General features: G+C 44.3%; 2 protein-coding genes across 2 annotated transcripts; one reads left to right on the plus strand and one right to left on the minus strand.

The window, feature by feature from the left end:
- Window positions 1-7,757: 7,757 nt before the first annotated feature.
- LOC103061301 (tubulin alpha-2 chain) lies at window positions 7,758-11,652 on the plus strand. The gene is made up of 3 exons (XM_007440987.3): window positions 7,758-7,938; window positions 9,251-9,399; window positions 10,669-11,652. Exons 1-3 carry the CDS (start codon window positions 7,758-7,760, stop codon window positions 11,650-11,652), a joined length of 1,314 nt encoding a protein of 437 aa, XP_007441049.1.
- Window positions 11,653-13,239: 1,587 nt separating this feature from the next.
- Window positions 13,240-23,606, minus strand: TSGA13 (testis specific 13). The gene is made up of 7 exons (XM_088141573.1): window positions 23,581-23,606; window positions 22,214-22,276; window positions 21,570-21,615; window positions 17,750-17,956; window positions 16,066-16,181; window positions 14,338-14,441; window positions 13,240-13,433 (listed from the first exon to the last, which is right to left on the minus strand). Exons 1-7 carry the CDS (start codon window positions 23,604-23,606, stop codon window positions 13,240-13,242), a joined length of 756 nt encoding a protein of 251 aa, XP_087997699.1.
- Window positions 23,607-26,849: the final 3,243 nt, after the last annotated feature.

Raw genomic sequence — 26,849 nt, forward strand, 5'->3', positions numbered from 1 at the left:
TGCGGTTGATGAGATCCAGGCTGCAAAACTTCAGGCAGCCACTAGATGGTGGCAGAGAGAAGCAGAAACCACTGAGTTTGCTGCCCTCTAGAGGTCACCTGGATGTTTGCAGCTGAGTTTCGGTCACCCGAATATATGGACATATGTGAATTCCCCATGACTGCAGAGCAGTCTATGGTGGGTTTGCTTTCCAGTGCACAGATGAAGGGGAAAGGGAGTGAGAGTCCCATATCTGCTCTAAATCATGTAATTCTAGTTCATGTTTCAGAGCTGCAAATCAATTTCAGAGACAGAGAAGTAGCACTGCATTGCATTGTTATTAACCCGAAGAAAAAGAAGGCTTGGAGGACACCACGAAGATCTAATTCCCATGCTAGATCAGTGGGAAAAAGTAAACCCAAGGGAGCAGTTCGCATTCCTGCATTCCCCTAATTTACACTCTCGGCTCAAAAGCATTCGCCAAATTTATAAGTAGAACTCCTATTTTAAAAAATGAAAAATTGTAGCTTGAGGCCCCAACATTAAAATCCAGATTTCCATAGACAATTTTTGGCCAGCTTCATGCAAAACAGCCCAACGCGGTGCTTTAAACCTCGATTAGGTTTTCTTGTAGCTTAGTGTGTTGTACTGTGGATATCTGGCTCTTGTGAGTTCCATCTCTTGCGTGAATCTAGAACGTGGGTTACTTTGGTAACAAGGTTGAACAAGTTGTGTGAGTCCAACCTTGAGTTTCCCGTCTTGATAATATTCAGAGCTTGGCAACCGGAGTGTCCGCGTGGAGGTTAAAACCTCAAGATGGCAGGCGCGGTGTTAAAATCAAAGCCCCACCCCTTTTCATACACCTTACAAAGGGGGCGGGGCTTCAATCCCAATGTTGTGCTGCCATCTTGCAGAATTTGACTCTCTGCAAATACCCCTAACGCCCCTTAAATGTGCTAGTTTTCCCCATCATTATTATTATCATTAGTTAATTGAGTTACCAAGCCTATCAAACCGACTTCCAACATTTGGGAACCACATGGGAATAAGAGCATTTTTAAATATCTAACCAGCCCCCTATGCCATGAATGTTGATTAAGATGAATGTGTTTCATATCGTTCCGTTAAGGGCCCCCAAATATTCATTGCAGCTTTTCCTGCGAAGGCCTCCGTGTGATCCTTCGAAAGGGAAGTGTGAAGCTCTTGGCCAGTAAGATCGTGAAGCCAACAGAGCCACTAACCCAGTGTTTTTCAACCTTGGGAACTTTAAGATGGGTGGACTTCAACTCCCAGAATTCCCCAGCCAGCCATGCTGGCTGGGGAATTCTGGGAGTTGAAGTCCACCCATCTTAAAGTTCCCAAGGTTGAAAAACACTGCACTAGGTGGAAGTGGGTTCTTCTACCATAACTTCAAAGATGTGCTTCAGAATCCAAATCTTGGACAAGAATAAAAAGGCTGCAGGTGGCCAATTCAAAGATGAAACGAACGTCTAAAACGCTCCTGCTGGAATAAAAACAAGCAGGTTGCAAAATCTTTAGAGCCACCATTTTTATATCAGCCAAATCCCTTAAAATGATGGTGATCTCAGATAGCAAAAGTAAACAAATGTCAATCAGTGAAATGCCAATTGTGGCGTAGGTGGCTATAGATGGATGGATGGATGGATGGATGGATGGATGGATGGATGGGTGGGTGGGTGGGTGGGTGGGTGGATGGAAGAAGGAAGGAAGGAAGGAAGGAAGGAAGGAAGGAAGGAAGGAAGGAAGGAAGGAAGGAAGGAAGGAAGGAAGGAAGGAAGGAAGAGCGAGCATTGCCTTTTTCCCAAGGAGCTCGAAAGACAAATACAGAACGAAGGGGCTGCAGATCGAAAGAATGAAATCGAAGCACGTTGGATGTGGGCCACCATTCCAAATACATTAATTGGTCTTCATGCAACCTGCGACTTCGATTGAACCTTATATTTTTACTTCATTTTATTTATTATTTATTTTTATTATGAAGTGTTTGTAGCAGGCTCTGCCACATCATGGAGGAAATCCATGTATTGATTTAAATTTCTCAACCTTGGCCACTTTAAGGGGAGTGGACTTCAATTCCCAGAATTCCCCAGCCAGCAAGGCTGGCTGAGGAATTCTGGGAGTTGAAGTCCACCCATCTTAAAGCTGCCAAGATCGAGAAACAGTGCTCTAGAAAAGCGAAAAACACTGATTTAAATGCACTATTAACAAAGGGTAGCAGGTAGAGATTAAAACCCCACTTTTGCCGATGGATAACTCCTCTGCAGCCCCTCAAACGAATATAGCAGAAGACCCACCAGGAAAAAATCATCTTTTGCGCAACCAGCCACTTGCTCTTCAGAAGCACACAAAGAGGAGGACGACACAGACACCCATTTTCAATGGAGGCTCACGTCTGACCAAAACAGGGAAGATGTTCGGACTCGTCCCGCCGAACAGCCCAGCGAAGGCGGATGAGGAAGGAGAGTAAATCGACAGGGATTTAAAGGGAGCAAGCCGTACAGATTTTACAACAGCATGCTGTGCTCTGATAAAGAATAAAAAAGAATTTTATTTCATTTATTTCACCTTAATGGATATGTCAAAGCGCAAACAAGGAAAGAAAAAAGGAAGGAAAGGACACCCCCCCCCCAAAAAAATAAGAAATAGAAAAGAGATTTATAAGCTGTATAAAACTGAGTAAGCATTTTCAAAATAACCTTAGATTAGGAATTCATATAAAGGTGATTTAATCTATTAAAACCAAATTAATAATTAGCGAAGGCAGCCAATGTGATAAGAATTATCAGTCAGAATAACCAATGAACAGGAGGTTCAGTCTAATCTGAGAAAGTCTTATTATAAGGAATCCCGCCACATTTAGTATTTTACAGCCTTGAGAGGAGCCCAGACTTAGGATGCGTTGCAAGTCCACGGGCAGAATTTTAGTCCGTAAAGTAAAATTAGAAAATTGGTTTTCTAAATATCTAGTTATGTGGAACATGGATGCATACGCCCCTAGCATAGTCTGCCGTTCTCCGAAAGGAGGAATTATGTGGAATAAAATTCCTTTCAAGAGGAGTGAGGACCTGCTTCTAGAAGTACGCTTAAAAATAGACAGCTGACACGGCACTCCAAAAATTTGGAAGGGTGCAGGGTTTGGATCTGAACCAGGCAAGCCCGCTTTGCCTCGGAGGTGTGCACCCTCCCAGACAGGGGTGTCTGCAGCAGGTCAAAAAAGTCAAGATGGCACCCACAACGATGCCATCCAAGCCCTGCCCCTTTTTAATGTGTGTCTGGTGCCCGTTCAAGGAACCTTTATTTGAGCAAAGGGCTCAAACATATAATATAAATGACCAAAGTAATAGTGAAAATATAGTATAGTATATAGTAAAAGTATAGTGAAAATATAATATAAATGACCAAAGAAATAGTGAAGAATACAGATATAAAGTAGGGCCCCAAACCCAGATGACCGTCCTAGAGTTTCTTAGTAATATCAAGGCTACCCAAGACTTGATGGAGGCTTTAAATCCAAACTTAATCCCTGGGCTTCTCTAAAATCGCATTCCTTCCATAATGCTAATTATTTATTTCCACCAAGGATATATACGAGCCAAAACCACCAATGGAAAGTTGTAGGAACTGTAGGCTCGACAGTGAACCCGAACAATTTGAGAACATTGAAGAACAACTAACCCGTTAAAGCAGAAAGAAAGAAAAAGAAATCCCAGTGCAAAATAGAGCAGAGGGTGAATCATAATCAATACCTAATGTCGCCCTGAGAAATCCCAACAATAAATAGAATATTTCATTCCTGCATCCTTAGCAGTTCAACATGGCTGGGGAATTCTGGGAGTTGAAGTCCACCCGTCTTAAAGTTGCTGAGGTTGAGGAACCCTGCTTTAGAACGTAAAAACAAAGTGCTCTTTGTACATTGGGGTGTACATAGTTTGAAAAACACCGTCCAAGACAGTGTCCTTAGAATCGACCTATCTATCTATCAGATTTATATAGCCACCCATCTCACAAATGCGACTCTGAGCAGCATACAATAAAACAAGCAATTAAAAACAAGTCTAAAAGAACCATTCAAGACAATCCAACTATTAAAAGCAATTCCACACAAATATTTATGCCCCCCCCCGCTTTCTTGGCAGGTAATGATTTGGGTACCTTCCTTTTCTGCCGTGGCAGAACTACAGTGCCCACGAGTGAGTTAAACTACACTCAAGTGTGTCGCTTGATTCTTAATTTAGTTTAATTTATTTAATTATTTATTTTATTTAATTTATTTTATTTTATTTAATTTTTATTTATTTTATTCTATTTTATTTATTTATATTTATTTATATTTATATTTATATTTATTTATTTTTATTTATATTAATTTAATTTATATTAATTTAATTTATATTTAATTTAATTTATATTTAATTTAATTTATTTTATTTATAATTTTTTATTTATTTTATTATTTATTTATATTTATTTATTTTTATTTATTTTATTTATATTTTATTTAATTTATATTTAATTTTATTTTTATTTATTTTATTTATTTTATTTTTATTTATTTTTTATTTAATTTTATTTTTATTTAATTTTATTTTTATTTAATTTTAATTTAATTTTAATTTAATTTTAATTTATTTTAATTTATTTATTTATTTATTTATTGAATTTCTCACCTGCCCATCTCCCCCCAATGGGGGAACTCTGGGCGTCTCACAGCAAACATTAAAAACATAAATATATATAAATACATAAAACATCAGTTAAAAGCATTACTAACCCAGTTAACCAGTTAGACGGTCCTGAAACATTGAACTCAGTAGGAACTGCTTCCGGTCAGTAATGTTGAATAACAACATATTTAACCCAGTTACTGACATAGCTCCTTTTCTGGCTTTGCACAATACATTAAACCATGAACTACCCAAGCCTGCTAGATGTCCCACAATCCCCCTAGCCACAGAAACAAACCAAAGCTAAAACGAGCAAATTTAGCCGATTGTGGAAATGCAGCGGCCGGTTCTGCCATTAACTGGGTTAAGCATGTTATGTGGACACGGCCACATAGGTGAGCAATGGCCATGTTCACGTAAGAACATGTTCTGTCTGGAATGAGTCTGTTTATCACATCTTCCCATGCCAGAGGCGGGCCTGGTTCACACAGCCCACTAAACCTTAATGTAGCCTGGTTGGCTTCAGCTCAGGGGGCTGTGTGCATCAAGCCATCGTAGCTTGTAGACCATCTTTGTGGCTTAGCTCTTTGGCTTGTTGTGAAAACTCAACCAACTATGCTTTGTTCACAAAGCCACAATTAGCCAAACCATGGCTTACACATGTGAACCCCACCATAGAATAGACTTCTGAGGAACGACGCATACACTCAGCCTACAAGCCTTAATGAACATTGCTTCCAAGTGGTTTCACCCTCAACTGAACCAAACAAACCACAATGGGGACATAGCATGTTCAGCCCAAACCAGTCAGCCAGAGGATAGCCGAATACAATAGCCCAGTTCACATCACGTAAAATTTTATTTCTTTATTCAACTGATTGACAGGGCCACCCATCTCGCAAACGTGACTTTTGGCAGCTAACCACACATTGAAACAATAAAAACAACATTAGCAAAATAAGAAACCAGCCATGAAATTAAAAAGCCAACAGAAATTATGGCTGGTGTCCTGCATCCCAAGGAACCCCAAAATCACCCACCCCATTTTATCCAGAGTTTGCACATGGTGTGAACACAACCAGAGGGTCATACCCCTCTTCTTGGAAATGGGCCTGTGCTCTTAAATGGGTGCACCCTTGCAGCTGCACCCATTTCCCTTCGGTTATAAAGCTTCCAGGGAGAAAACCACAGATGGTGGAATGGTGGAAAGAGGGTTCTTGCATCCAGGAAAAGAAAAGAAAAAAGAAAAGAAAAGAAAAGAAAAGAAAAGAAAAGAAAAGAAAAGAAAAGAAAAGAAAAGAAAAGGTGGCTTGTTTTCTCACAATGGTATGTAACTTTTGAAGACATCCTAGCACCTTTAAAATGATGTTTTAAAGATGTCATGGAAGCCTCTTTCCCCAATGTCATGTTGAAAAGCTGGGGAAAAGAGGCTTCCTTTGGGGATTGGTGTCAATCTCAGATGACTAGTCAGTGATGAAAAAACTTTTTAACCTTAGTATTGCCAGCTATGGGTTCCAACAGAGCTAGCCAGTATGGGTGGCAATGAAGGATATTGGGAGTTAACGCTCAGCAATGTTGTGGGGAGGAGGGTGTGGGTTTCCTGCCCCAGCTTTAGGGAAGACACAAGACCCCCCAGCCTTCCCTCTCCTTGGATTGATGGCTGCAGAGCCCAAATTAGGGGACCTGAAATGGAAAACCTGGGAGTCTTAAACTGTAAGAAGATTGAAATAAATCTTCATTGTTGTAGGTCTGGAGTCTCTAGAGGAGTGTTTTCCAGCCTCACAACTTTAAGATGTGTGGACTTCAACTCCCAGAATTCTCCAGCCAGCTCAGCCATTTTAAGACGTGTGGACTTCAGCTCCCATGCTGCCTGGGGAATTCTGGGAGTTGAAGTCCACATGTCTTAAAGTTGCCCAGTTTGGAAAACACTACCCTGGAGAGTCAGAAACTTCTTAGAGGAATTCCAGCTGGCCTAGAACAATCTTCTCCAGCCTGGTGGCCCTCCAGAAGAGTGGACTTGAGTCCCAGAATTCCCTGCTGTAGGGACTCCAGCCTACATCCACCCTAGGGACTGACATCCATTCATCTAGAAGTTATCTGCATTTGGGAAGACTGGTCTGAGTAGTCCATTTTTTCAGAGATGGGAACTGGTGTCCACCAAATGCAGCTGAGATATTGTTTGTTCTCAGTTGGTTCTGGTGGCTAGCACTGCTGGGAATCCTACTTTGGCAAAATCTGGGAGATCACCCATTTTGCAACTTTGCGTGGTTCCCTGTAATGGGTTGAGCGGCCAAATGCATCATCTCTGACCTGTGATGGATGGCCATTCTCTTGCACGGCCTGATTCACACATGACTTAAGGAGGTTGGGTTGTCCTTGGGTTAGCAAGTTGTGTGAACTCAGCCTTTGTGACTTACCACATTGAACTGTGCTTTGTTGAATAGGTGGACCTGGCTTTTAAGTAGTGGCTTGTCTAGCTAGGAACTAACACTCAGGATTTTGAGCAATGTGTTTGGCAGGTTACAACTTGGGGAGGATGTCAAAATTTCAAATTTGCCCTCACCAGTCACATGTAGCCCTAAATTCCAGCCTTGAAAGTTTACCCTTGGGTCTGAAAATGTTAAGAAAATATGCTGAGTGGGTGCTATTCTGGAACACTTTAGTTCAGTGTTTCTCAACCTTGACACCTTGAGGAGGTGTGGCCTTCAGCTCCCAGCTGGCTGGGGAATTCTGGGAGCTGAAGGCCACATGTCTGAAAGCATGCTGGCTAGGGAATTCTGGGAGTTGAAGTGCAACGTCTTCAAGTTGCCAAGGTTGAGAAACCCTGATTTAGTTCAAAACACCAGGCAGAAGGAGCTAGAAGGAAAGAACGGGCGAGATTCTCAACTTTCCAGACGCCAGTCTCCTCGAGCGGTTGCCCCCTGTGTCTCTAACAGCTCTCGGGGCTTGTTAAGCAAAGCACGGGGCCCATTTCATGCCTGCCTTGTGGGATCTGCGTGCCACGCTTGCTCTGCGTGGCCGTGCCATGCCGTCCGTGTGTCTCTGTTCCAGAGGGAATGCCTTTCCATCCACATAGGGCAGGCTGGCGTCCAGATGGGAAACGGATGCTGGGAACTGTATTGCCTGGAGCACAGCATTCTGCCGGATGGGACCATCCCCAGCACCAAAGCGCTGAGCCAAGCGGATGCTTCGTTTGAGACCTTTTTCTGCAAAACGGGGGCAGGAAAACACGTTCCCAGAGCTGTGTTTATAGATCTGGAACCAACAGTCATAGGTACTGGATAATATATTGGAGGGATGAATAATTCCATGCTAAGACCTGATTCCCACTTGTTCAACCCAGTCAACCACTAACTACCCTATTCAGATCATCCTAAGTGATGACCAACAGCCACCATATGAGCAATTATAACATTCTGCCTCTTGCCACTCAAACAGTGCCTTTCAACCTTGGCAGTTTTAAGCTGTGTGGACTTCGACTCCCAGAATTCCCCAGCTAGAATTCTGGGAGTTGAAGTCCACACAGCTTAAAGCCGCCAAGGTTGGAAAATGCTGCACTAGAAAGTACTACATATCCCATGAGCCTTTGCCCCAGTTGAGTACTGGGCAGGCTTCCTTACATTGCTGGCCCTTTCCCCATTGGTTAGGTCATCAGCAGTGGGCGAGGCTTGGAGGCTGTAACCAATCGGCTCTCGGGAGGCGTCTTCTGCTTCTGCCAAGATTCCGCTAACAAGAGTTAGGATAGAGAGCCTTGGGTTTGTAACCGCTCTCTATTGCCAACTCTTTTACTTGGAGGAGTGACTAAGCAGGGCTAGTTGGAAGTCGGGTGGCATACAAATTTTAATAATAATAATAATAATAGTGATAATAATGCACTTTTCTTGACTGGAACCTTATGAAAGCTGACCCATTGAGTATACTTAACCCCAATCTAAACTGAACTGGGTTAAAAGTGCCCCGTCTGCAGCACAGTTGAGGTCTTCAGACCCACTAAATTTGCCCAGGATCCAGTTAATTCCATTATACGGACACAGCCTTAGAGTTAATCTAGAAATTAAATCTTTTTTTAAAAAAATGGAGCATCTACGTTGTCGGTTGCCCAGGATTCGTCTGCTTGTAAACCTCAGAAAACTAGGTTTCTTTTGGTAATCATGGAACGGTAGTATTACTCTGAGAATATATTTTTGTCAGTCTGTCTTTTCCAAACACAGTTACTGCATAAATGTGTATACTAATAAACGCAATACTCTGTCTCAGTGTTTCTGGCAACTTGAAGACGTGTGGACTTCAACTCCCAGAATTCCCCAGCCAGCCATGCTGGCTGGGGAATTCTGGGAGTTGAAGTCCACACGTCTTCAAGTTGCCCAGGTTGAGAAACACTGCTCTATCTTCTGTATATAGAGAGGAAAATGGAGCAATTCTGTCAGTAGCCTTGGAAATGCAGTCCCCGGATTTGACCCAGGATGCCTTTGCCCAGAAGGGGACTTTTGTGCTTTCAATATTGCGGTGTGGTGTGATGTATTTGAGCGGTATGCTCTGGATATAGGGCTGGGGGCTGTTCATCTCCTATAGGCCTCTCCCTACAGATGAAATCCGCTGTGGGACGTATCGCTCCCTCTTCCACCCGGAGCAGCTGATCAGTGGCAAAGAAGATGCTGCCAACAATTACGCCCGGGGCCACTACACCATTGGAAAAGAAATCATTGACACCGTCCTGGATAGGATTCGCAAAATGGTGAGCAGCAAGCTGGCTCCCTGCTGGTCTCCTCAGGTAGACTCTGCTGTGCTCCTGGATGCTCGTATTGAGCTAAACGAGAATGGCATCCTAGTTCAGATGTAGGACTTGGAAAATCCCAGATCAAGTTCCAGCTTCATCACAGAATTTGCTCATTAGCTTTGAACCAGCCAGTCTACCTCACAGGGGTGTTGTCAGAGCCTCCCCCATGGAAATTGCCTGGAGCTTTCCGAGAAAAGGCGAGTGTAAAACTAAATAGAGAGCTATGCTGCTTCAGGCTTCCTCCATCTGGTGTCCCCTAGCCTTAGAAAACAGCCTCTGTCACTCCCTGTGTGATGGTTGAGAATTATGGATATTGTAGTCTATCAGATTGGGGAAGACTGCTCTAGAGCAAGGCTGAGGAACATTGGGTCTCCAGATGTAGTGAAATAACCAACATCCCAAAGTGTTGGCCATGTCGATTAGCATCCTTGGAGGGCCATTGAGAAAATGGAAAGGGTATAAGTTTCTTCTCGGAGAATGGCCTGGTTCATACAACACACCGACTTCCAGAAGATCCAACCCCATATTAACCTAGTCCAGGGTCAGGCTGAAGCACTGGTTGCTAGGCCGGAGCTACATGGCAGTTGAATGAGACGCTCGAGGTGGAGGTAGTGTCCTGATTGACCTCCTAAGGCTGAGGATGATTCTAGATGCAGGTCAGCCCTGATGATGACTTCAATACAGTGTCAGTGAACCTTCTCCATTCTCAACCCAACCACTAGATCACACCACTTTTTGACCCAGGAGGGCCGGGAAATAGAGGTTGTGTCATGAGGACCATGTTGCATTTGCTGGTCCAGAGCAGTATCCAAGCATGGTTTTGTACCATCATCCCTACTAGTCAAGACTAAACTCAAAAGCCATCCTTGACCTACTGAGCTCTGATGGAGTCATCCGAGCCTTCATCTGACCAGTTCATATTGGTTCCAATAGAAGAGAATATTTGTAGCTCAGGGTTGAACTGTGGAGTCCTTGGGGTTCTCTGAGCTTGGTTGTTTTCTTGCAAATGTTTCATTTGCAAGAAAACAACCAACCTCAGAAAACCCCAAGGACTTCATACTGGTTCTGCATACTTACCAGAATGTGTGGTTTTTACTGAAATCCTACAGCCATGAGCTTCTCCCACTGATGTGTTTCCATACCAAGCTTTTCCCTACCACTTGTCCCAAATGCGATATTTCATGCCAATGTCCTACAGGGAGCTAAAGCTAATCCCTTCTCTTTCAGGCAGAGCAGTGCAGTGGCCTCCAAGGTTTTCTGCTCTTCCATAGCTTTGGAGGAGGCACAGGGTCAGGATTCACGTCTCTCCTGATGGAAAGGCTTTCAGTGGATTTCGGGAAGAAAGCCAAGCTTGAGTTCTCAGTATATCCTGCTCCACGGATTTCTACTGCCGTGGTGGAGCCCTACAACTCCATCTTGACTACTCACACCACCCTGGAGCACTCAGACTGCTCCTTCATGGTGGACAATGAAGCCATCTATGACATCTGCAACCGAAATCTGAACGTTGAGCAGCCCACCTACCTCAACCTCAACCGGTTAATTGGACAGATTGTGTCCTCCATTACAGCTTCCTTAAGATTCGATGGAGCTTTGAATGTTGACCTCACAGAATTCCAGACCAACCTGGTGCCATACCCCCGCATCCACTTCCCCTTGACCACCTACGCCCCAATCATCTCAGCTGAAAAGGCCTACCACGAGCAGCTCTCTGTGCCAGAGATCACCAACACCTGCTTTGAGTTCTCCAACCAGATGGTGAAGTGCGACCCTCGCCGGGGCAAATACATGGCTTGTTGCCTCTTGTACCGGGGAGACGTTGTGCCGAAGGACGTCAACGCAGCAATTGCAGCCATTAAGACCAGGAGATCCATCCAGTTTGTTGACTGGTGCCCAACCGGCTTCAAGGTAGGCATCAACTACCAGCCCCCCACGGTGGTGCCCGGAGGGGACCTGGCAAAGGTGCAGCGGGCCGTCTGCATGCTGAGCAACACCACGGCGATTGCCGAGGCCTGGGCCCGGCTGGACCACAAGTTCGACCTCATGTACGCCAAGCGGGCTTTTGTGCACTGGTACGTGGGGGAGGGCATGGAAGAAGGCGAGTTTGCCGAAGCCCGGGAAGACCTGGCAGCCCTGGAGAAGGATTATGAAGAAGTTGGGAGGGATTCTGACACTTACGGCTCTGATGCAGAAGATGACCAAGAATACTGAAGATCTAGAAGGAAACCTTCTTTATTCTGAGGATGTATTCGATTCTGCGCATGGAGAACCTTAGCCCCTTAGCCCCTTAGCTGAGAAAAATGCACTTCTGGGCCAGCCAACATTGTACGTCCTGGCTTGTTCTTTCCTTTCTAGACACCTAACAAAGTAAACTCTGCAATCTAGGCGTTGTGGTGGTATTTCTTCCCGCGGTAGGTTGTCAACTTAATTTTCAGGGGAGGGAAGAGGAGACAGGTAGGCAGCTCTTCACCCCAACGGAAAAGACTTCCAAATCATTACAGTTGGATTTACTGAACTATTAGCTAAACCACTTTTAAAGAAGTGGGTGCATTTTGAGCCAACCCTGTAAGGAACATACTGATTATCCTTCCCCTCCTTGGCAGGGGCGTCTGCCAGGGAGGCAGTCAAAACAGTAAGAATGGCAGCTGTGACCATACAATCAGACGCAGTGCACCTAAGAGAGGGGTGGGTGTGTGATTGCGTGTGCATGGCCGCTCTCCTGATTTTTTTTGCGCACATATGTGCACACACGCGTGTAGATACTCCTGCCTTTCAGCCAAATTAATATAGCATCTCTTGTCCAAGATGAATTGATCTCATAATTGTCTATGGTTAACTGACCACCATGCCCCTTCTTGGGATCGGAATCTATGTTAAAGCATCCCCTTGTCTAGGTTAAACACATCGAATGTGGGGGAGGCAACTCCCGCTCTGTATAGTTGCTCGTCAGTGCCACAGCCCCAGCAAAATCCCGCATCTGGTGTGAATGCCCTTCAGGATTAGCTAGAAAGCCGATACGGCAGGAATGACCATCATCCTGGTTGAGGGATTTTAGGCCAATACAGTTGAAGGGCATCTGATGGGGAAAACTGCCAGAGTGCGATTTTAACTCTAAAAAAGAGGTGGGAGGGGAGACTGCATGAAACACCTCATTGGCCATACATCCAACTATGATTACAGTGAGCTCTTAACACAGTTTAACTGCTTGCTTAAGTGACGATTGTTGAGCAAGTCAGTTCAGTCCATGGAAACTTGATGGCCTGCTAAATGTGTTTCTTCCAACACGGACATCCATTGCATTGCCTCCCCAAATAAAACATGAGTCAGTTTTGTGCTGGGAAATGTGGTTCTGTTCAAACTCAGATGGCCCATCCTGACTGCAGGAGCATGAATGTACACCTGTGGGTCTCTAGAGAAAGATCGTACAGTGAAGAACGGAGCGCTCGTACCCCTTTCGGTCCCCCTTCTAGCCAACTGAAGGCAAGAACCGTGAGAATTTCACCCAAATTCTCCTCTGCCCTGAAAGAATTTCAAAAGCAAATTCTCTACGGTGAAAAATGTAGGACAGTTTCTCTGCTTGGTGGGAAAATCGACAGCAAAGTCCAAGAAAGTTCCATCAGACCAGAGTCAGAAACGGGAGCAGGAATGGCTATTTCTCAGAGTCCCCCTTCACTTGAGATATCGTGCTCCATTTGTGGCGAAGCCCATCTCCTAAGATGTCAACATCAGTTGTGGGAATCGAAGGCTCCACGTCACAGAGGAGCAACCCTCCAGAATACAGCGAGTCATCAAAAGATTTTACTGGGGAGAATTTGATACCATTGAGTTATTTACAATCCAGAGAGGAGCTCTCCCATACCTAAAGCCGTCCTCTCCAGGCACAGTATGCGTGGGCTTCATTTCTGTCAGGCATGAAAGGGTCAGAGGCTCCCACTGGATCTTTGAGGGAGACCACCCATGCACACTTGGAAGTAGCTGCTTTTTTGGTTGATCTGGAAGCAAAACCAGGCAAACATAAAGGTGAGTATGCTACGTATGTTGTTCCTCAAAGATATGTAACGGGTATCTAGAAGCTTCTAGAAGTCCCAGTTAGGTCAGGAACTACACCCACAATTGACCTCTGGAGGCATAGATTCATGTAGGAAAGGTGCATTTTTAGAATACTCGTTTACTTATGAGGTCTATATCCCACGTGCATTCAGGAACTCAAGGCAGGTTATGGAATAGTCCCGCATCTTGTTTTTCCCCACAACAACCACCCTGTGAGATAGGATGGGCTGAGAGAAAGTGATATGCCCCAAGACAGCCTCTGTGGTTGAGAACCTGGATTTCTCCACTCCTAGTCCAACGCTACTACCCCCCATGGGCTGCCTACTTACAGCCTCAAAACTATACCTTGAATGCTATTCAGAAGATTCTGTCTCTATCTATCTATCTATCTATCTATCTATCTATCTATCTATCTATCTATCTATCTATCTATCTCAGCCCGTCACCTGCTCCCTGAGATTGTTTGACTTGGGGTGGGTTACTATCTCATCATTCTGGCCTGCCCTTCAATCATTCTGTCCAAATATGGTGATGCCATTCCCACCGGGAAACAAAATCAAGTGATAGCTTAAACCTTAGAAAAGCTTAAGCCATTGAAGGAAGTGCTGAGAAGCTAACTCCCTGGAAAATCCTGATTCGGCCCATTTGGTTTGCTTGCACTGCCCACTGAGGTGACGAACCCACTAAAGCGCAGCCCTCAGCTGGCTAAAATTCCTTTTTCCTCTTTTAACCGGTATTGGCAAGATTAAAGCTGCGAAGGGATTCCTCGCCACTCCCCGTCCCCCAAGCACGAGTCCCCTGTTCCTAAAGGAAATATCCCTTCCCCATTAAGAGGCCAAATCTTACCCTGTCTTGGAACCCGTAAGTGGGGATACATCCTTTGCAAACGCCTTTCAGCGTAATTTTTCGAAAAACGGGCTTCACCTTTGAAATCGTTCTTGTTGGCAAACCTGTTGGAAGATGGGATAAGTTTGTTAGAACGTGGCCACCTTTTTACATGACCAGAAATCCCAACTTCGACAACAGAAGAATGCCAGAGATTAACCAAAGATCTCTCTAAGGGAAATATTTTTTAAATTGTCCATATCTGGCATTTCTGCCCAGGAAAACATATGAGGAGATGAAGGAACTACTTCTTAGAAACAACTATGTTAATATATCTGAAAGGGAAGGGAAAAGCAAGGGTTTCCTCAAGGAAACTTGACTTTTGATGACTTGGGGACGCTCCCTGGAGACCTGGCCTTGGGAATGAGAAAGGAATGAGTGAGCCATTAAGGGGGACGGAGAAAAGAGGACAGCATGAGAAATAAACTCAAAATAACCCCACTTTGATTTTGTTTGGTATAAAATGAGAGAAAGAGAGAGAGAATTGTGCAAGCTTTCAGGATTCTGTTATTTTACCTTACTACAATAAAAAGCAGCATTAGGATGCGTGGACTTCCACTCCCAGAATTCCCCAGCTAGCACGAAGATGTGTAGACTGCAATTCCCAGTTGCACATAAAAAGGGGTGTGGCTTTGACCACATGGTTGCAGCTGCCATCTTGGTTTTTTTTAACCACTCCTGTGGCTGCCCCATTACTCCTGTTAGAAATTCTGGTTATAATCCATTTTTCTACATGACGCCCGCTGCAAAATGCTGCCAGATTTCTACCCAGAAAGGCAGCCTGTGAATATAAATGAATCCGTGCTGCAAAATGATTCCATGATCTCCCAAGAGATCTCAGCCTCAGTTCTCCTCGCCTGGTGCAGAGGAACGCAGAGACAGCCTTGCTGAATGTACACTGGAGCCTTTCAGAGAAAGTGAACGATAATTCAGGGAAATGAATTTCACAGGAAAGTGTGAGAAGGAAACTCAACGTAACCCCCCTTGATTCTGTTTGGTATAAGAGGGGGCAGAAGGCAACGCTGGCTGGTTTTCCAAGTTCTGTGATTATACCCTACAACAAAAAAGTAGTACTCCGAAAGCTCTTGTCCTGTCTGTTTCCTGACCTGCCTACCTCAAAGGGCTGGCACAGCAAACCCCACAATTTGACTTTGAGTAGCATGAAAAAGAATCTCAGCCCGTCAGTCCTGGGTCTCCTTGCGTTGAGTTTCTGGGGACGAGCTCAAATTCTAATCCTGAGATTCACTTTCCAAATTCTAATCCTGAGAATCCTGAGAGTCAGATTCACCCATCTGGCATCTGGTTCTAATCCTAAGATGTGGCCGTTTTGTTCATCACCTACAGATGACCTGATTTCCCCTTAATTTGCCTGACCTCCATTTAAAGGCAAACCTTTAAAGATAACCTGGGTGCAGGAACGGGTGAACTGCGGAGGGGGAAAATGACGACGTTCAAGATTCGGTCATCATACCCTACAAGAAGAAAGCAGCGTCCTTGTCACCCTTGCGATGCTGGTTCTCTAGTCTACCTAGAAGGACCGACACCCGGGGCCACGTGGGGCTTCCTCCTTTCGTTTTGCGACCTACATTTGGTGCATTAAATGATGCTCTCTTTGGTGTTCCTTGTCCCCTGTTAAGTTGCTTTAGCAGGTAAGAGAAAGCGCTATGCGCGGCCGGTAGCAGGTGGTACCTGAGATGGGTGGGGCTTTTCAGCTTCCTTATTTCTGGCCCTACAAGCTCCTTCGGCAACCTCTTTAGCGGGGGTAAGTAGAGAGGCGTTTGATCCCTGAAGCTGTCTGGGGACATCTAAATAGGAAAGAAGACAGTCAACGTCCTGGTGAAGTGAAACACGCCTGCTGTCTTGGATACCTTTCCAGGCTGTGCAAAATTCACACACACACACACACACACCCTCTGCGGGGAAGCATGCATTTTGGCCTTACAGCCCAGGAGTTTTCAGACTTGGTGGCTGGATTCGTCAAATCCGCTTAGCCAGTTCAGTGGCTGTTAACCCTGGCTAGGTTTCCAAGTAGTTCAGTGTGTTCTGTAAATCCAATTCGTTGGCTCTCTTAATGGATTTTGCCCATACCCAAGAATTGGCCTAATTCAGTAAAAACATTTCCCCAGGGAAAAAGGCTTCTGTTTTTCCACTTTATTCTCAGCATGCTTGAGAATTTCATTTGAATTTCTCTGGCAGATGCTTGGGAGTTGACTTGGGAGTTGACCATAGGGAGTTCCTATGGCATGATTGCTGGTGTGATGAGTTTTTCACTGTTGCCCACCTGAGGCTTTCCAGGCGGGCACCTCTTCCAGTCTGGAAAAGCCCTCCCCCCTCAGGTGGGAAGCCAAAGAGGGGGGCATTCATATGCACCCCTAAATAACCGCAAAACACTATACTCCACGCATGAAAAGAAATTGCACTGAATTTCTCCTTGGAAATCAATTTCAGATGCAAAATCTCCTTCATCAAATGAATTGAGAACTGATCGGGGAAAAGCCTGAGAATTTTTCTGCCTGAAACGAATTAAAATAAACCGCCTCTACAGCTCCATACGGACTATGCTGTTTCTGTTGCGTAACCATGGTTCTAATGAAAAATAGTTTATTCGGTTCAAATCTGCACGCAGCGAAACCTTACTTTAATGGATTTAACGGGCTTCAGATGCAATGGAGCAAATGTGTGAATAACAGACAACTCCACTCTTTCCAAAGCCTGTCTGGACAGTTAACATAATTGATGCCTTTTGCATAATAACGTCACTGACATTTTAATGTAATTTGCGTCAATGGATGCCACTGGCGTTATGGCGTAAAACATATAAATTATGCAAAGGCCTAATTGCCCTTACACAAATCATACAGATGTTATAAATTATGCAAAAACCAATTGTATCATTTTGCTTATGAGGTCAGCCACATCCATTCCATTTTAACGGACAACTATCTTCTCCAGAGGGTCCATCTATCCGGAGAATAAGTGACAGGGAGTTTTTTTTCCCTGGACAATTGTCCCAAGCAGAGAATTCCAGCAGTTGCAGAATTCTAGAATTTGTAGATGCGTTCGCACACCGTGCAACTCCGGGCTGAAATGGGGTTGCACAACTCATTGTTCATTTCACCTGCCATGGGAACTCAGCCTGTGTTTTCGCATGAGGGTTTCTTTTGCAGGTTTTATGCTAAACCCAGGTCCACGCTCCGTGTAGCATGCTATGCCATCTCCAAACCACTTTTTCTTCATCCAAGTTTAGGATTAAGGGTGTTGTGTGAACCGACCCCCGAGGGAAACAGCCATCCCCTTGATTCCCTCCTACTGAATTCAAGACATCTTTCTTTCTTTCCTTTTTCTGTCGGGTGAAAGGGAAGAGTCACCTTACCCTCCTAGACAAATCTTCCGGAAAATACTGGAAAGGCGTGGTGAGGTGTTGGCCAGAAATGAGCAGAGGAAACGGGTTGTTGGTTACAATCAGCTCCGTCTTGTCTTGGTTGAATTCCGAAGATCTCAACATGATGGCAATTTCTCCCCGGTGCTGCTCCAAACGCTCTTGAAATTCGACATCTGTCGGAGGGATAAAATACTGGGTCTGCCCAGGGGCAGAGGAAGCGGGTGAGAAGGAAAGACAGCTGTTGCGGGCCTTCAAAACCAGGATTTGGGAGGAGGGGAAGAGGGATCAAGAAGTCAAAAGAGTCAAAATGATGCCATGATATGGTGAGCGAAGGCTTTGATCACAGCATCGTGGCCACCAACTTGACTTTTTTTTGACTCTCCCCCTGCCGGATTTGCATTTATTTCTCCAGCTTGCACACAAGGGCAGATGCACACACACACACACACACACACAGAAGCCTCCTTCCCCATCACCAGAGACTAATGCCTTTCAAGGACATCCCTGCCCGCTCCTCTCTCTCTCTCTCTCTCATACTAGAAATGCAAGCTCTGCCAACGTGGGCACCCCACTGGGGGCAGCAGAAGAGTTACCCTTTGGGTTGGCGAAGGGTGTTTGCAAGCCAGGTGGGGAGAGAGGCAATAGCTTGAAGGCTTACCCCCTTCCCTGAAAGGTCAACAAGGGCATGGCTGGGGTGGTCCTATGGAGTCCCCCCATTTCCATGATGCTCTGCTCTGACACTACCCCATTCCTTATTCCGGTCCTCCTCGCTGTCCCATTCTCTTGATTTGGAGAGAAACTCCTCCGTCTTGGAGATCTTGCCCCCGTGTGATTCCCCCTTGCTCCTCCAGCTTTCAAGACTTGCAATGGGTTGGCTGCTGGCCAATCATGTTCCTTGCCCGTGGCACAGGCATTGTGAGGTGTCACCTCCATGCACAAACCTTAGACCAGCGTTTCTCAACCTTGGCCACTTGAAGATGGGTGGACTTCAACTCCCAGAATTCCCCAGCCAGCATGGCTGGCTGGGGAATTCTGGGAGTTGAAGTCCACCCATCTTCAAGTGGCCAAGGTTGAGAAACACTGCCTTAGACAAAGCATAGGAGGAACCTTGATGACCTTCAGCCCTATGGCAAGCAGGACCCAACTGAGTCAGACAATCATCAGCCAAAGTTAGTTTTGGAAACGACAATATTTTCTGGACAGTGTTGAGCTTCAGGGCTTGGTGACCGTGGTCTAGACAACAGCTTTCCTGACATTTTGCCAGCAGTTGCTGAACTCTGAAGCTCAACACTGCCCAACAGATACCAGCTGTGTTACCATGGCAGAGCGTTGGGGCTGTCTTACCATCATATTTCGTATTGTTCACATGATAGTAGCGAGTTCACTAGTGAACCAGCACTATTGATCAGTATAAAATATAAGGTAGATTTTTTTTTCTTTTTCTTTCTTGGTTTGCATTTTTAATGTTCTCTTCTCCTGAAGCCGAAAGATTGTCTTGTTAACCGTGTACGTAGAAACTGAGGCCATTTTTTTGAAGAGGCAAGATCTCCATGCCCAGGAGATACTTGAGCTCCTGAAGAGGTCAAGATGGAAGGAATTGGGGCTTTTTAGCGCCGAGGTGCAACATGTGCTGTTCCTGGAACAGAACTCTTGGGAGCGCACAGAACGTGTCCTTTGCCTTTAAGGCCACGCTGATCCGGCCACCCTAGAGATGCTCGGAGACCTGGAACATCCCAAACCATTTCTTGTTCTGGAAGATTCACTTCCGGAAAACTCCCAGACCATCCCTGAATGACCAGTTGGGTGTTGCCTGGAAGGAAAGCAGAACATTTTGTGTTCCCCAGAACATTTTGTCCCTCAAACCGTAACTTTTGCCCATGAGTGTCTTTTAGCATGGAAGGGAGGCAACAGACACGTCGGGCTCTCTGCAGTTGACCTACTAGAGGGCAGCACCGAGCCCATTTTGGCAGTTCTCAAAAGGGTTGGATTTGGCTGGTATTTGGATGGGAGACCACACAGAATTCCTAACACTATAGGCGAGTTTAAGAAGCGACAAAGCGTCTTTTTTTCTGTGGTTTTCTTTTGCTCTTTTTCTAATTTTATTCTTTAGTATTTCAGAATTGCTAAATCTGTTTTGTTCACTTATTTTTCTTTCCGTAACAGATACAAAAACATACACACACACACCCAGTATCTATCTATCTATCTATCTGTCTGTCTGTCTGTCTGTCTGTCTATCTATCTATCTATCTATCTATCTATCTATCTATCTATCTATCTATCTATCTATCTATCTAATCTATAGATATATATATCCATATACACATATACATGCACATTCATATACACATACACCATGCATCAACACAATGGAGATTTTAATAACAATCTTAATGTAATTTACCTTAAGACTGAAACTCTTATTGTAAAACACATACCTTGATGTACACCCTTCTCTCATTTCTTTCATTTTATTATATATTCATTCTATTTAATTCTGAAGAAAAGTTAAATCGTTATAATGCTTGGGACATCAGTATTCAAAATTGTACTTAATATGTACAGAATAACTTTTTTTTTCCTTTTCACTTATTTACATTTAAGACTCTAAAGCTCTTACATAATATGATATTAAGAATTTAAGCATGTTATTTAAATATCATTATATCGAAAATGACATACTGTACTAAACTGAGAAGATGGAGTAATAGATGGTCTATATGGCTAGATTTAATAATAGAGTAAAGGGTTGTTAACATTTTATGGATTATATTCTTAGTTTCTACAAACGTTCCTCACTTACTCATTATCCTATATATCTTTTTTCTGATTTTACCAGCACCATTTTATTTTTGGTTGTGCTTTATTATATCTTCTGGTTGTTATACTTATCAATAAATATTAAAAAATAAAAAAGTAGTGACAAAGCATCTGGATAAAGCAAACATCAAAGGACATCACCAGCAGGAGTCCTGATCTTTATTTTTCAAAGGTTGTGGTTGTGTGTGGGTGGGGAGGGGGGTACTTGGATGAGACCCCCCCCCAAAATCCCAGAGCTATAGGCTAAACTGGGAAGTAAACCAATTGCTACAATTCCCCTTGGGATTTTCCTGTCTCACATCTTTAGATCAGTGCTTCTCAACCTTGGCAACTTGAAGATGGGTGGACTTCAACTCCCAGAATTCCCCAGCCAGCCATGGCTGGGGAATTCTGGGAGTTGAAGTCCACCCATCTTCAAGTTGCCAAGGTTGAGAAGCACTGAATTAGATGGATCTGTAGTTTAGATTCCAGGCAGGAAAAAGACTCCAGGAGAATTTTGCAGCAAGGCAGATTTCAATTTTTCAGCCTCCCACTATTGACTTCGATGGGCAAAAGAACCAGGGAGGAAAAATGACTTCGAATGCAGTCAGAAGAAAGTGAGGGCGGCGTTCAAACGAATGTTATGTCCCGATGGTTCTTGGAAAACGGCAGGCCCTTCAAGCAGAAAGTCTGGTCTGCCCTGGGCCACTCCGCTCCTTGGGATTGATATTCACTGGTAGACTGCCTCGGACTAGGGAGGCTCTGGTCTCTGATCGTTCCTGGCCAGCCTCTCTTTCTCTCTCCCCTGCAAATGATTCATCTTCGCGCAGGCTGAGTTTGTGAGTTGGCCATGGGGTGGGGGGGAAAACAATTATGTTTTTGTGGATGTCCAGTGCTGTAGGAGAATAACTGTTCACTGAACTGTACAATGAGACTGATAAATGGGCATTTTCCTTCCTTTGGCCCCTTGCAATTAAAAAAAAAAAAAAAAGAGCGAATTATTTTTATTTACCAGATTCGGATGGTGTAAGTAACCTGCGTCACGCTTCAGGAAGAAGCTGCTCATTGTGCACGAAATCTGCCTGAAAATAAAATAAAGGTTTTAAATGTTTTTTCCCCCCTCCCTTGGGCAGGCTTTCAAATCCTGGCAGACGGCCCCTTTGCACAGGCGCCAGTTCCCAAGAACGATATTTTTCTTGTAATGCAACAGAAGTGGAAATGTTTTTGCACCCCGCTGAAGTTTGGGAGATTCCTAGAAGCAGTTTCAAAAATACGGTGGCCGCTGGCTGCACTCAGAAAAAGAAAGCAGGGTCAGACTTCCTTAGTGGGATGAGAAAAGGAAGCCAAAAATACATTTCAAGAGAAGGGCAGGGCGAATGTTCTGACATGCATAAAAGGGGCAGGGCTTTGCATCATTGTGGCCGCCATTTTGACTTTTTTGACCGCTTCCCCTCCCTGGCAGCCCTGTCCAAGACTTGCTGGCTAGGAGAAATGCGCACCCTGCAAAAATCATGTTTTGGGGCACACGGCAGAGAATGGAATGGATCGGTGCCCATCAACCGTTTTGCAGCTGGACACTTTGCAGGTATTTCTAGAGCCTTCTCGGTTCCGGGAAAAAAGCGGGCCCCTTGTTTCATTCCTCTGCAACGACCAGACTTTATCTCCAATGCTTCCAGAAGGTGCCGTGCGATTAAAGCAGCGGGAAATGTGCCTTCCTGTCTAGTTAGTCTGACAATCTTTAAAGATGCCTGTCCAAACCACTATGTTCACTTTGCTTAGTTTTTCTATCTGTGATTTCATTCTGGTTTTGATACGGTTGGTACCGGAAGGCTGTCTCGGATTTAACAAAGCAGAAGAAAGCAAACGCTTGCATGGATTGAAAGCTTCCCTGATGTTTTAAACAGATGCCAGTCTTTACTTTCATTTATTTATTTGCACGGGTGTATGTGTGCGCACCATGTACCAGTGATGCAGAAAATTATAATCCCCTTTCAGAAAATACTTCACTATTATTTTCTCGTCAGACATCTCATGCAAACCACCATTTATTTCTTTATTTTCCACTCTTCCGTTTGGGAAAATTCAGAACCGTTTGCCTGGCACAGCTAACTCACGTGACCATACCCTTTTCCAGTCTGGGGATATTGGGGAGACGGGCAGTCATTTTTTGCAAGAGATTTTAAAGGTTTACTGGAGGTTTAATTTGCATCTTAAAGCACAGAGAAGCACCTTAGCCTGCATCCCCTTCCCTTCTTAATTTCTTAGGATCTAGTGGGTGGGGCTGAAATAAGAAGTGGGCGGAGCCACAGCCAAAAATAGCAGGGCAACTGATTTTCTCTTGGATGGTCCCTTTTTAAATTCTCCTTTCTTACCATCTTGTCTGTGTCTCAAAGCAAACAGGATTCATCTTTTGGCTAGGGGATCTGAAATAAAATGGAGGGTTATATCCAATGAACTCAGGGTTACATGTGGGACTCCAAGTTGCCCTGAATAAGAGTTGTAAAGTTTTCCAGCTTAATACAATAGCAAAGATTATAGGGGGGCTGGAAGGAAAAAAACGTAGGAGGAACAGTTGGAGAAATTCATCTTGAAAAAAGAGAAGACCGCAGGGAGATAAGACAGCTGTTTTTAAACATCTGTGCCATGTCCAGGAGATCCCTGTGCCAACCCTTAGACCTCTCTGATGGTTTTTAAAAAATCTAAAGATTGTTTTATTTCACTAGCCTTTCAAGTTCTTTTGGCATCCACCACAAAGAAGCATTCATTTATTTATTGTTAAGTGATGTTTTCCTAACACCGATTAATTTTTTGGTGGCGTTTGTCATTTTAACTTGTCACAACCTCCCTAGAGTGAGTTGGGCTGGCCACCAAGAATGTAAAATAGACACATAAATAAATGTATAGAAGACAAGAAACGGTGATTCAGAATTGTTCCAGGAGAAGGGAGAAGAAACAATGGACCTAAGTCACAAGGAAGTTCTAATTATGAGGAAATAGATGTCTGTTGGAGATCATGAAGGTACGGGAGCTGTTCCACCATGGAAGACATGGCGTTGGGAGGCGTGGAGTGGCTGAGATATTCAGACCATTTGGATGGTCTTCCTTCAGAGATAGCATCGCATGGATTCTGTGCTGAGCCTGGGGTTGGACTAGGTCGGTGTTCCTCAATCTCAGCAACTTTAAGATGTATGGACTTCAAGGTCCGTTCCAACCATTACTCGCTATAATTTTATCAAAATTGTACTAATGATTTTTGACAATTTGCCAAATTTTGGGCTACAATCAAGGAAGCTTCCAGAAACCACAAAGCTATTGTGACGGTCAGGCTACAGTTAATGAAGCATAGGCTAATGACATCTGGAATTCTGTCTTATAGATGTTGCCCAGACTAGTGCCATGTAGCTTTTGCAGCTGCCTGAATCATAATAGTTGTACTCACATAACACCCTTCATTTAACCATCTTCTTGGTTTGCACAATATGCTGAAGCATTAACTAGCAGAATAAACTAGGTTCCCACTACACACCAAAGCCACTGAAAAGGCTCCAACGAACCAAGTTTAGTATGTTGTGCGAACCCAGCCAATCCCATCACCGCAAACAGAAGCAAACATCACCTGGACTGGTAGAGAAGAAGACTTAGTCTCTCAGGAGCAATCTTAGTCTGGTGAGGAGCAGAACTTTATAGCTTCCTACAGAACTTCACAAGATTTGAGAAGGTTTGGAGCTCTAGGTGAATCCAGTGGCATTTTAACAGTAATCCAAAGTACTTCATATGTAGACATGAGGTGTGACCACCACACTTTCTGCCTGTCTGGGAGACGATGGTTCTGAGTCAGCCATCTGAATTTACATTATGAGCGACAGTTGAGACTGTTATGGGAAGAGATGCAAGATTCCACTTATGGAACAGTGATCTTCTGTCCTGCATCACAGAATCAGAACTGTGAAGTTGGAAAGGACTTCAGGGATCATCCGATTCAACCCTTTGCAGTGGGCAAAAAGACCAATTCAAGCATTCGTGAAAGGTGTCCGACCAGCCTCTTCTTAAAAACGTCCAGAGATGAAGAATCCACAACCTGGTAGGGACACTGTTGCACCGATCTTCCACAAGGAAGTCTTCCCCTCTATTTAAATGAAATCTAGGTATTGCCATTGACACCCATTATTTCTGGTCCTAATTTTCTGTGGGCATGGAACAGACTCCCTGATTCTCTTCCCTATGGGTCCTTTTTATGTACTGAACCATGATACCCTGCCTCTCTTCCATCTTCTCTTCTTCAGACTGAGCACCCCAGGTTCCTTCAGGTTGTCCTCCAGACCTTGCTTTGTCTTTGCCATCTTCCTCCGAACCCTCTTGTCCTGTGATGGACCTGCATGTTTCAATGAACACCTGGAAGAGAGGCTGCTTAGACAAACCAGCTCTTCCCATTTACTCCTGCAAGCTGTGAGATAACATTCTTCCGGCTCTAACCCCAATCCGATAAGTATTTCTCTCTTTTGTCAATAGCCAGCGCCCAGTGTTAGACGCTTGGGCAACCTTCCTTTGCTGATGCCTAAACTGAGCAACTCCAGAGGTGGATGAGGAGAGAGAAGTTGAAGGGCTACAGAAGTTCTCCGATGGAAGCCACCCCTTTGGCAGTCCAGTTCTGGAGACCGTCCCTGACACCGGGGCTCACTGTCGCAATTAGGGAAGGACCCTGGTGCTGTGAGTAATTAATAGGGACAATTTAAATCAATGTCTTTCAAACTTGGCAACTTTAAGATGTGTGGACTTCGACTCCCAGAATCCCAAGTCCACACATCTTAAAGTTGCCAAGTTTGAAAAACACTGATTTAAATAAATGTTTGTTTGTTTGGGTCCTGTTTATTTCGGTCCTGGCATCTCCTTTAATGTCCTCCTGTTTTTGGTATCCGTCCTGCAAATTTTAAATTAGCCAGCAACACAAGAATTTCAGAAAGCACCAACCTGTCAATATCCTTCTGGAACAGTGATCAAAATATTATTATATGAAGAAGGAAGAGTATTGATAAATGCTTCCTCTCCCATCATACAGACAGTGGCAAGTAAAGTTTTGGAATGGACCTTTCTGTGCAAACTGTTAAGAGCATGATAGCTCTGGAACACCATCTGAAATGGAGCAGTACTCCATCAGTTCAGATCCAAGAAGATGTAAAAAGGGCCACGCACGGCATCCATGCTCACCTTTCATGCCTTGAGGCATGGGAAGAGCAGAACGGGAACAATACCTGCGACTGTTGTCCTGTATTTGGTGCAACTTTCTCCAACGTGGTGTCCTCACAGTTGCTTTGGCCAAGGGCCAAGCTATCTTGAAGGGCCACAATTCACACCTTGGAAAACACCTCAATGTGATCTAGTGAGGAAGGTGTTAGTGGGAGACCCTTGTCTGTAGTCTCCTCCTGGGTCATTTGGGGCCAGTCCCCCTCTCTCTCAGCGCAACCTACCACGCAGGGTTGTGGTAGGGATTGAAAGGCAAGGGTTTAGGTTTTAATGCTTTTTCTCTTCTAACAATACCCTTTTGCTTTGGAAAACACACTTATGCAGAAGCTGCCATTAGATCAAAGTGAGAAAGGCTCATCAGCAGACTTAGAATCAGAAAAGATCCATATAAAACTGATAAAAAACATATCATTTTAATGTGGATGTGTACAGGTAGTCCTCACTTAATGACTGTTTAATGATGGTTTGAAGTTACGACGGCCTCGGAAAAAGTGCTTTACAACCTGTTTTGCACTTACAACTGTCACAACCCATCGCACCACCCCCTTGGTCATGTGATCACAATTTGTGACCTTTTTTTATAACGGTCATTAAGCAAATCCCGGCAAAAAACATCGATTGGAGAAGCTGGATTCATTTAACGACCATGTGATTTGCTTAATGAATGTCATAAAAATGGTAATAAAATCAGGTCTTGTCACATGGTGACTCACTTAATGACCAATTTCCTTGCCCCTATTGTGGTCATTAAATGAGGACTACTTGTAATAGAATGCAAGAAAGTACAAACAGTTTCTGAAGTCTTTGTTCAGGTGCACCCACTCTGCCAGGAGAGCGACTCCTGTTCAGCTGGCCATAAATAAAAGCTCTGGCTGAGAAAATTGATTCTGCTTGGAGTTTTTCCTTGAGGAGACCTTTGACCTGCAAATATTTCACCTAACAGGACAAAACCAAGGGAGCTGCCTGACCTGGAGTAAAGGCGAGGTATTTATTGATCAAATAAATGAATAAGAACGGAACTCTCAGAGCTTGCAGAGTGAAAGTGCAAGTG

Source organism: Python bivittatus, unplaced genomic scaffold, assembly GCF_059951505.1.
Source record: "Python bivittatus isolate LINGU-HERP-01145 unplaced genomic scaffold, Pbiv_v1 ctg000330_np1212, whole genome shotgun sequence".
In the NCBI taxonomy this organism is placed as follows: Eukaryota; Metazoa; Chordata; class Lepidosauria; order Squamata; family Pythonidae; genus Python; species Python bivittatus.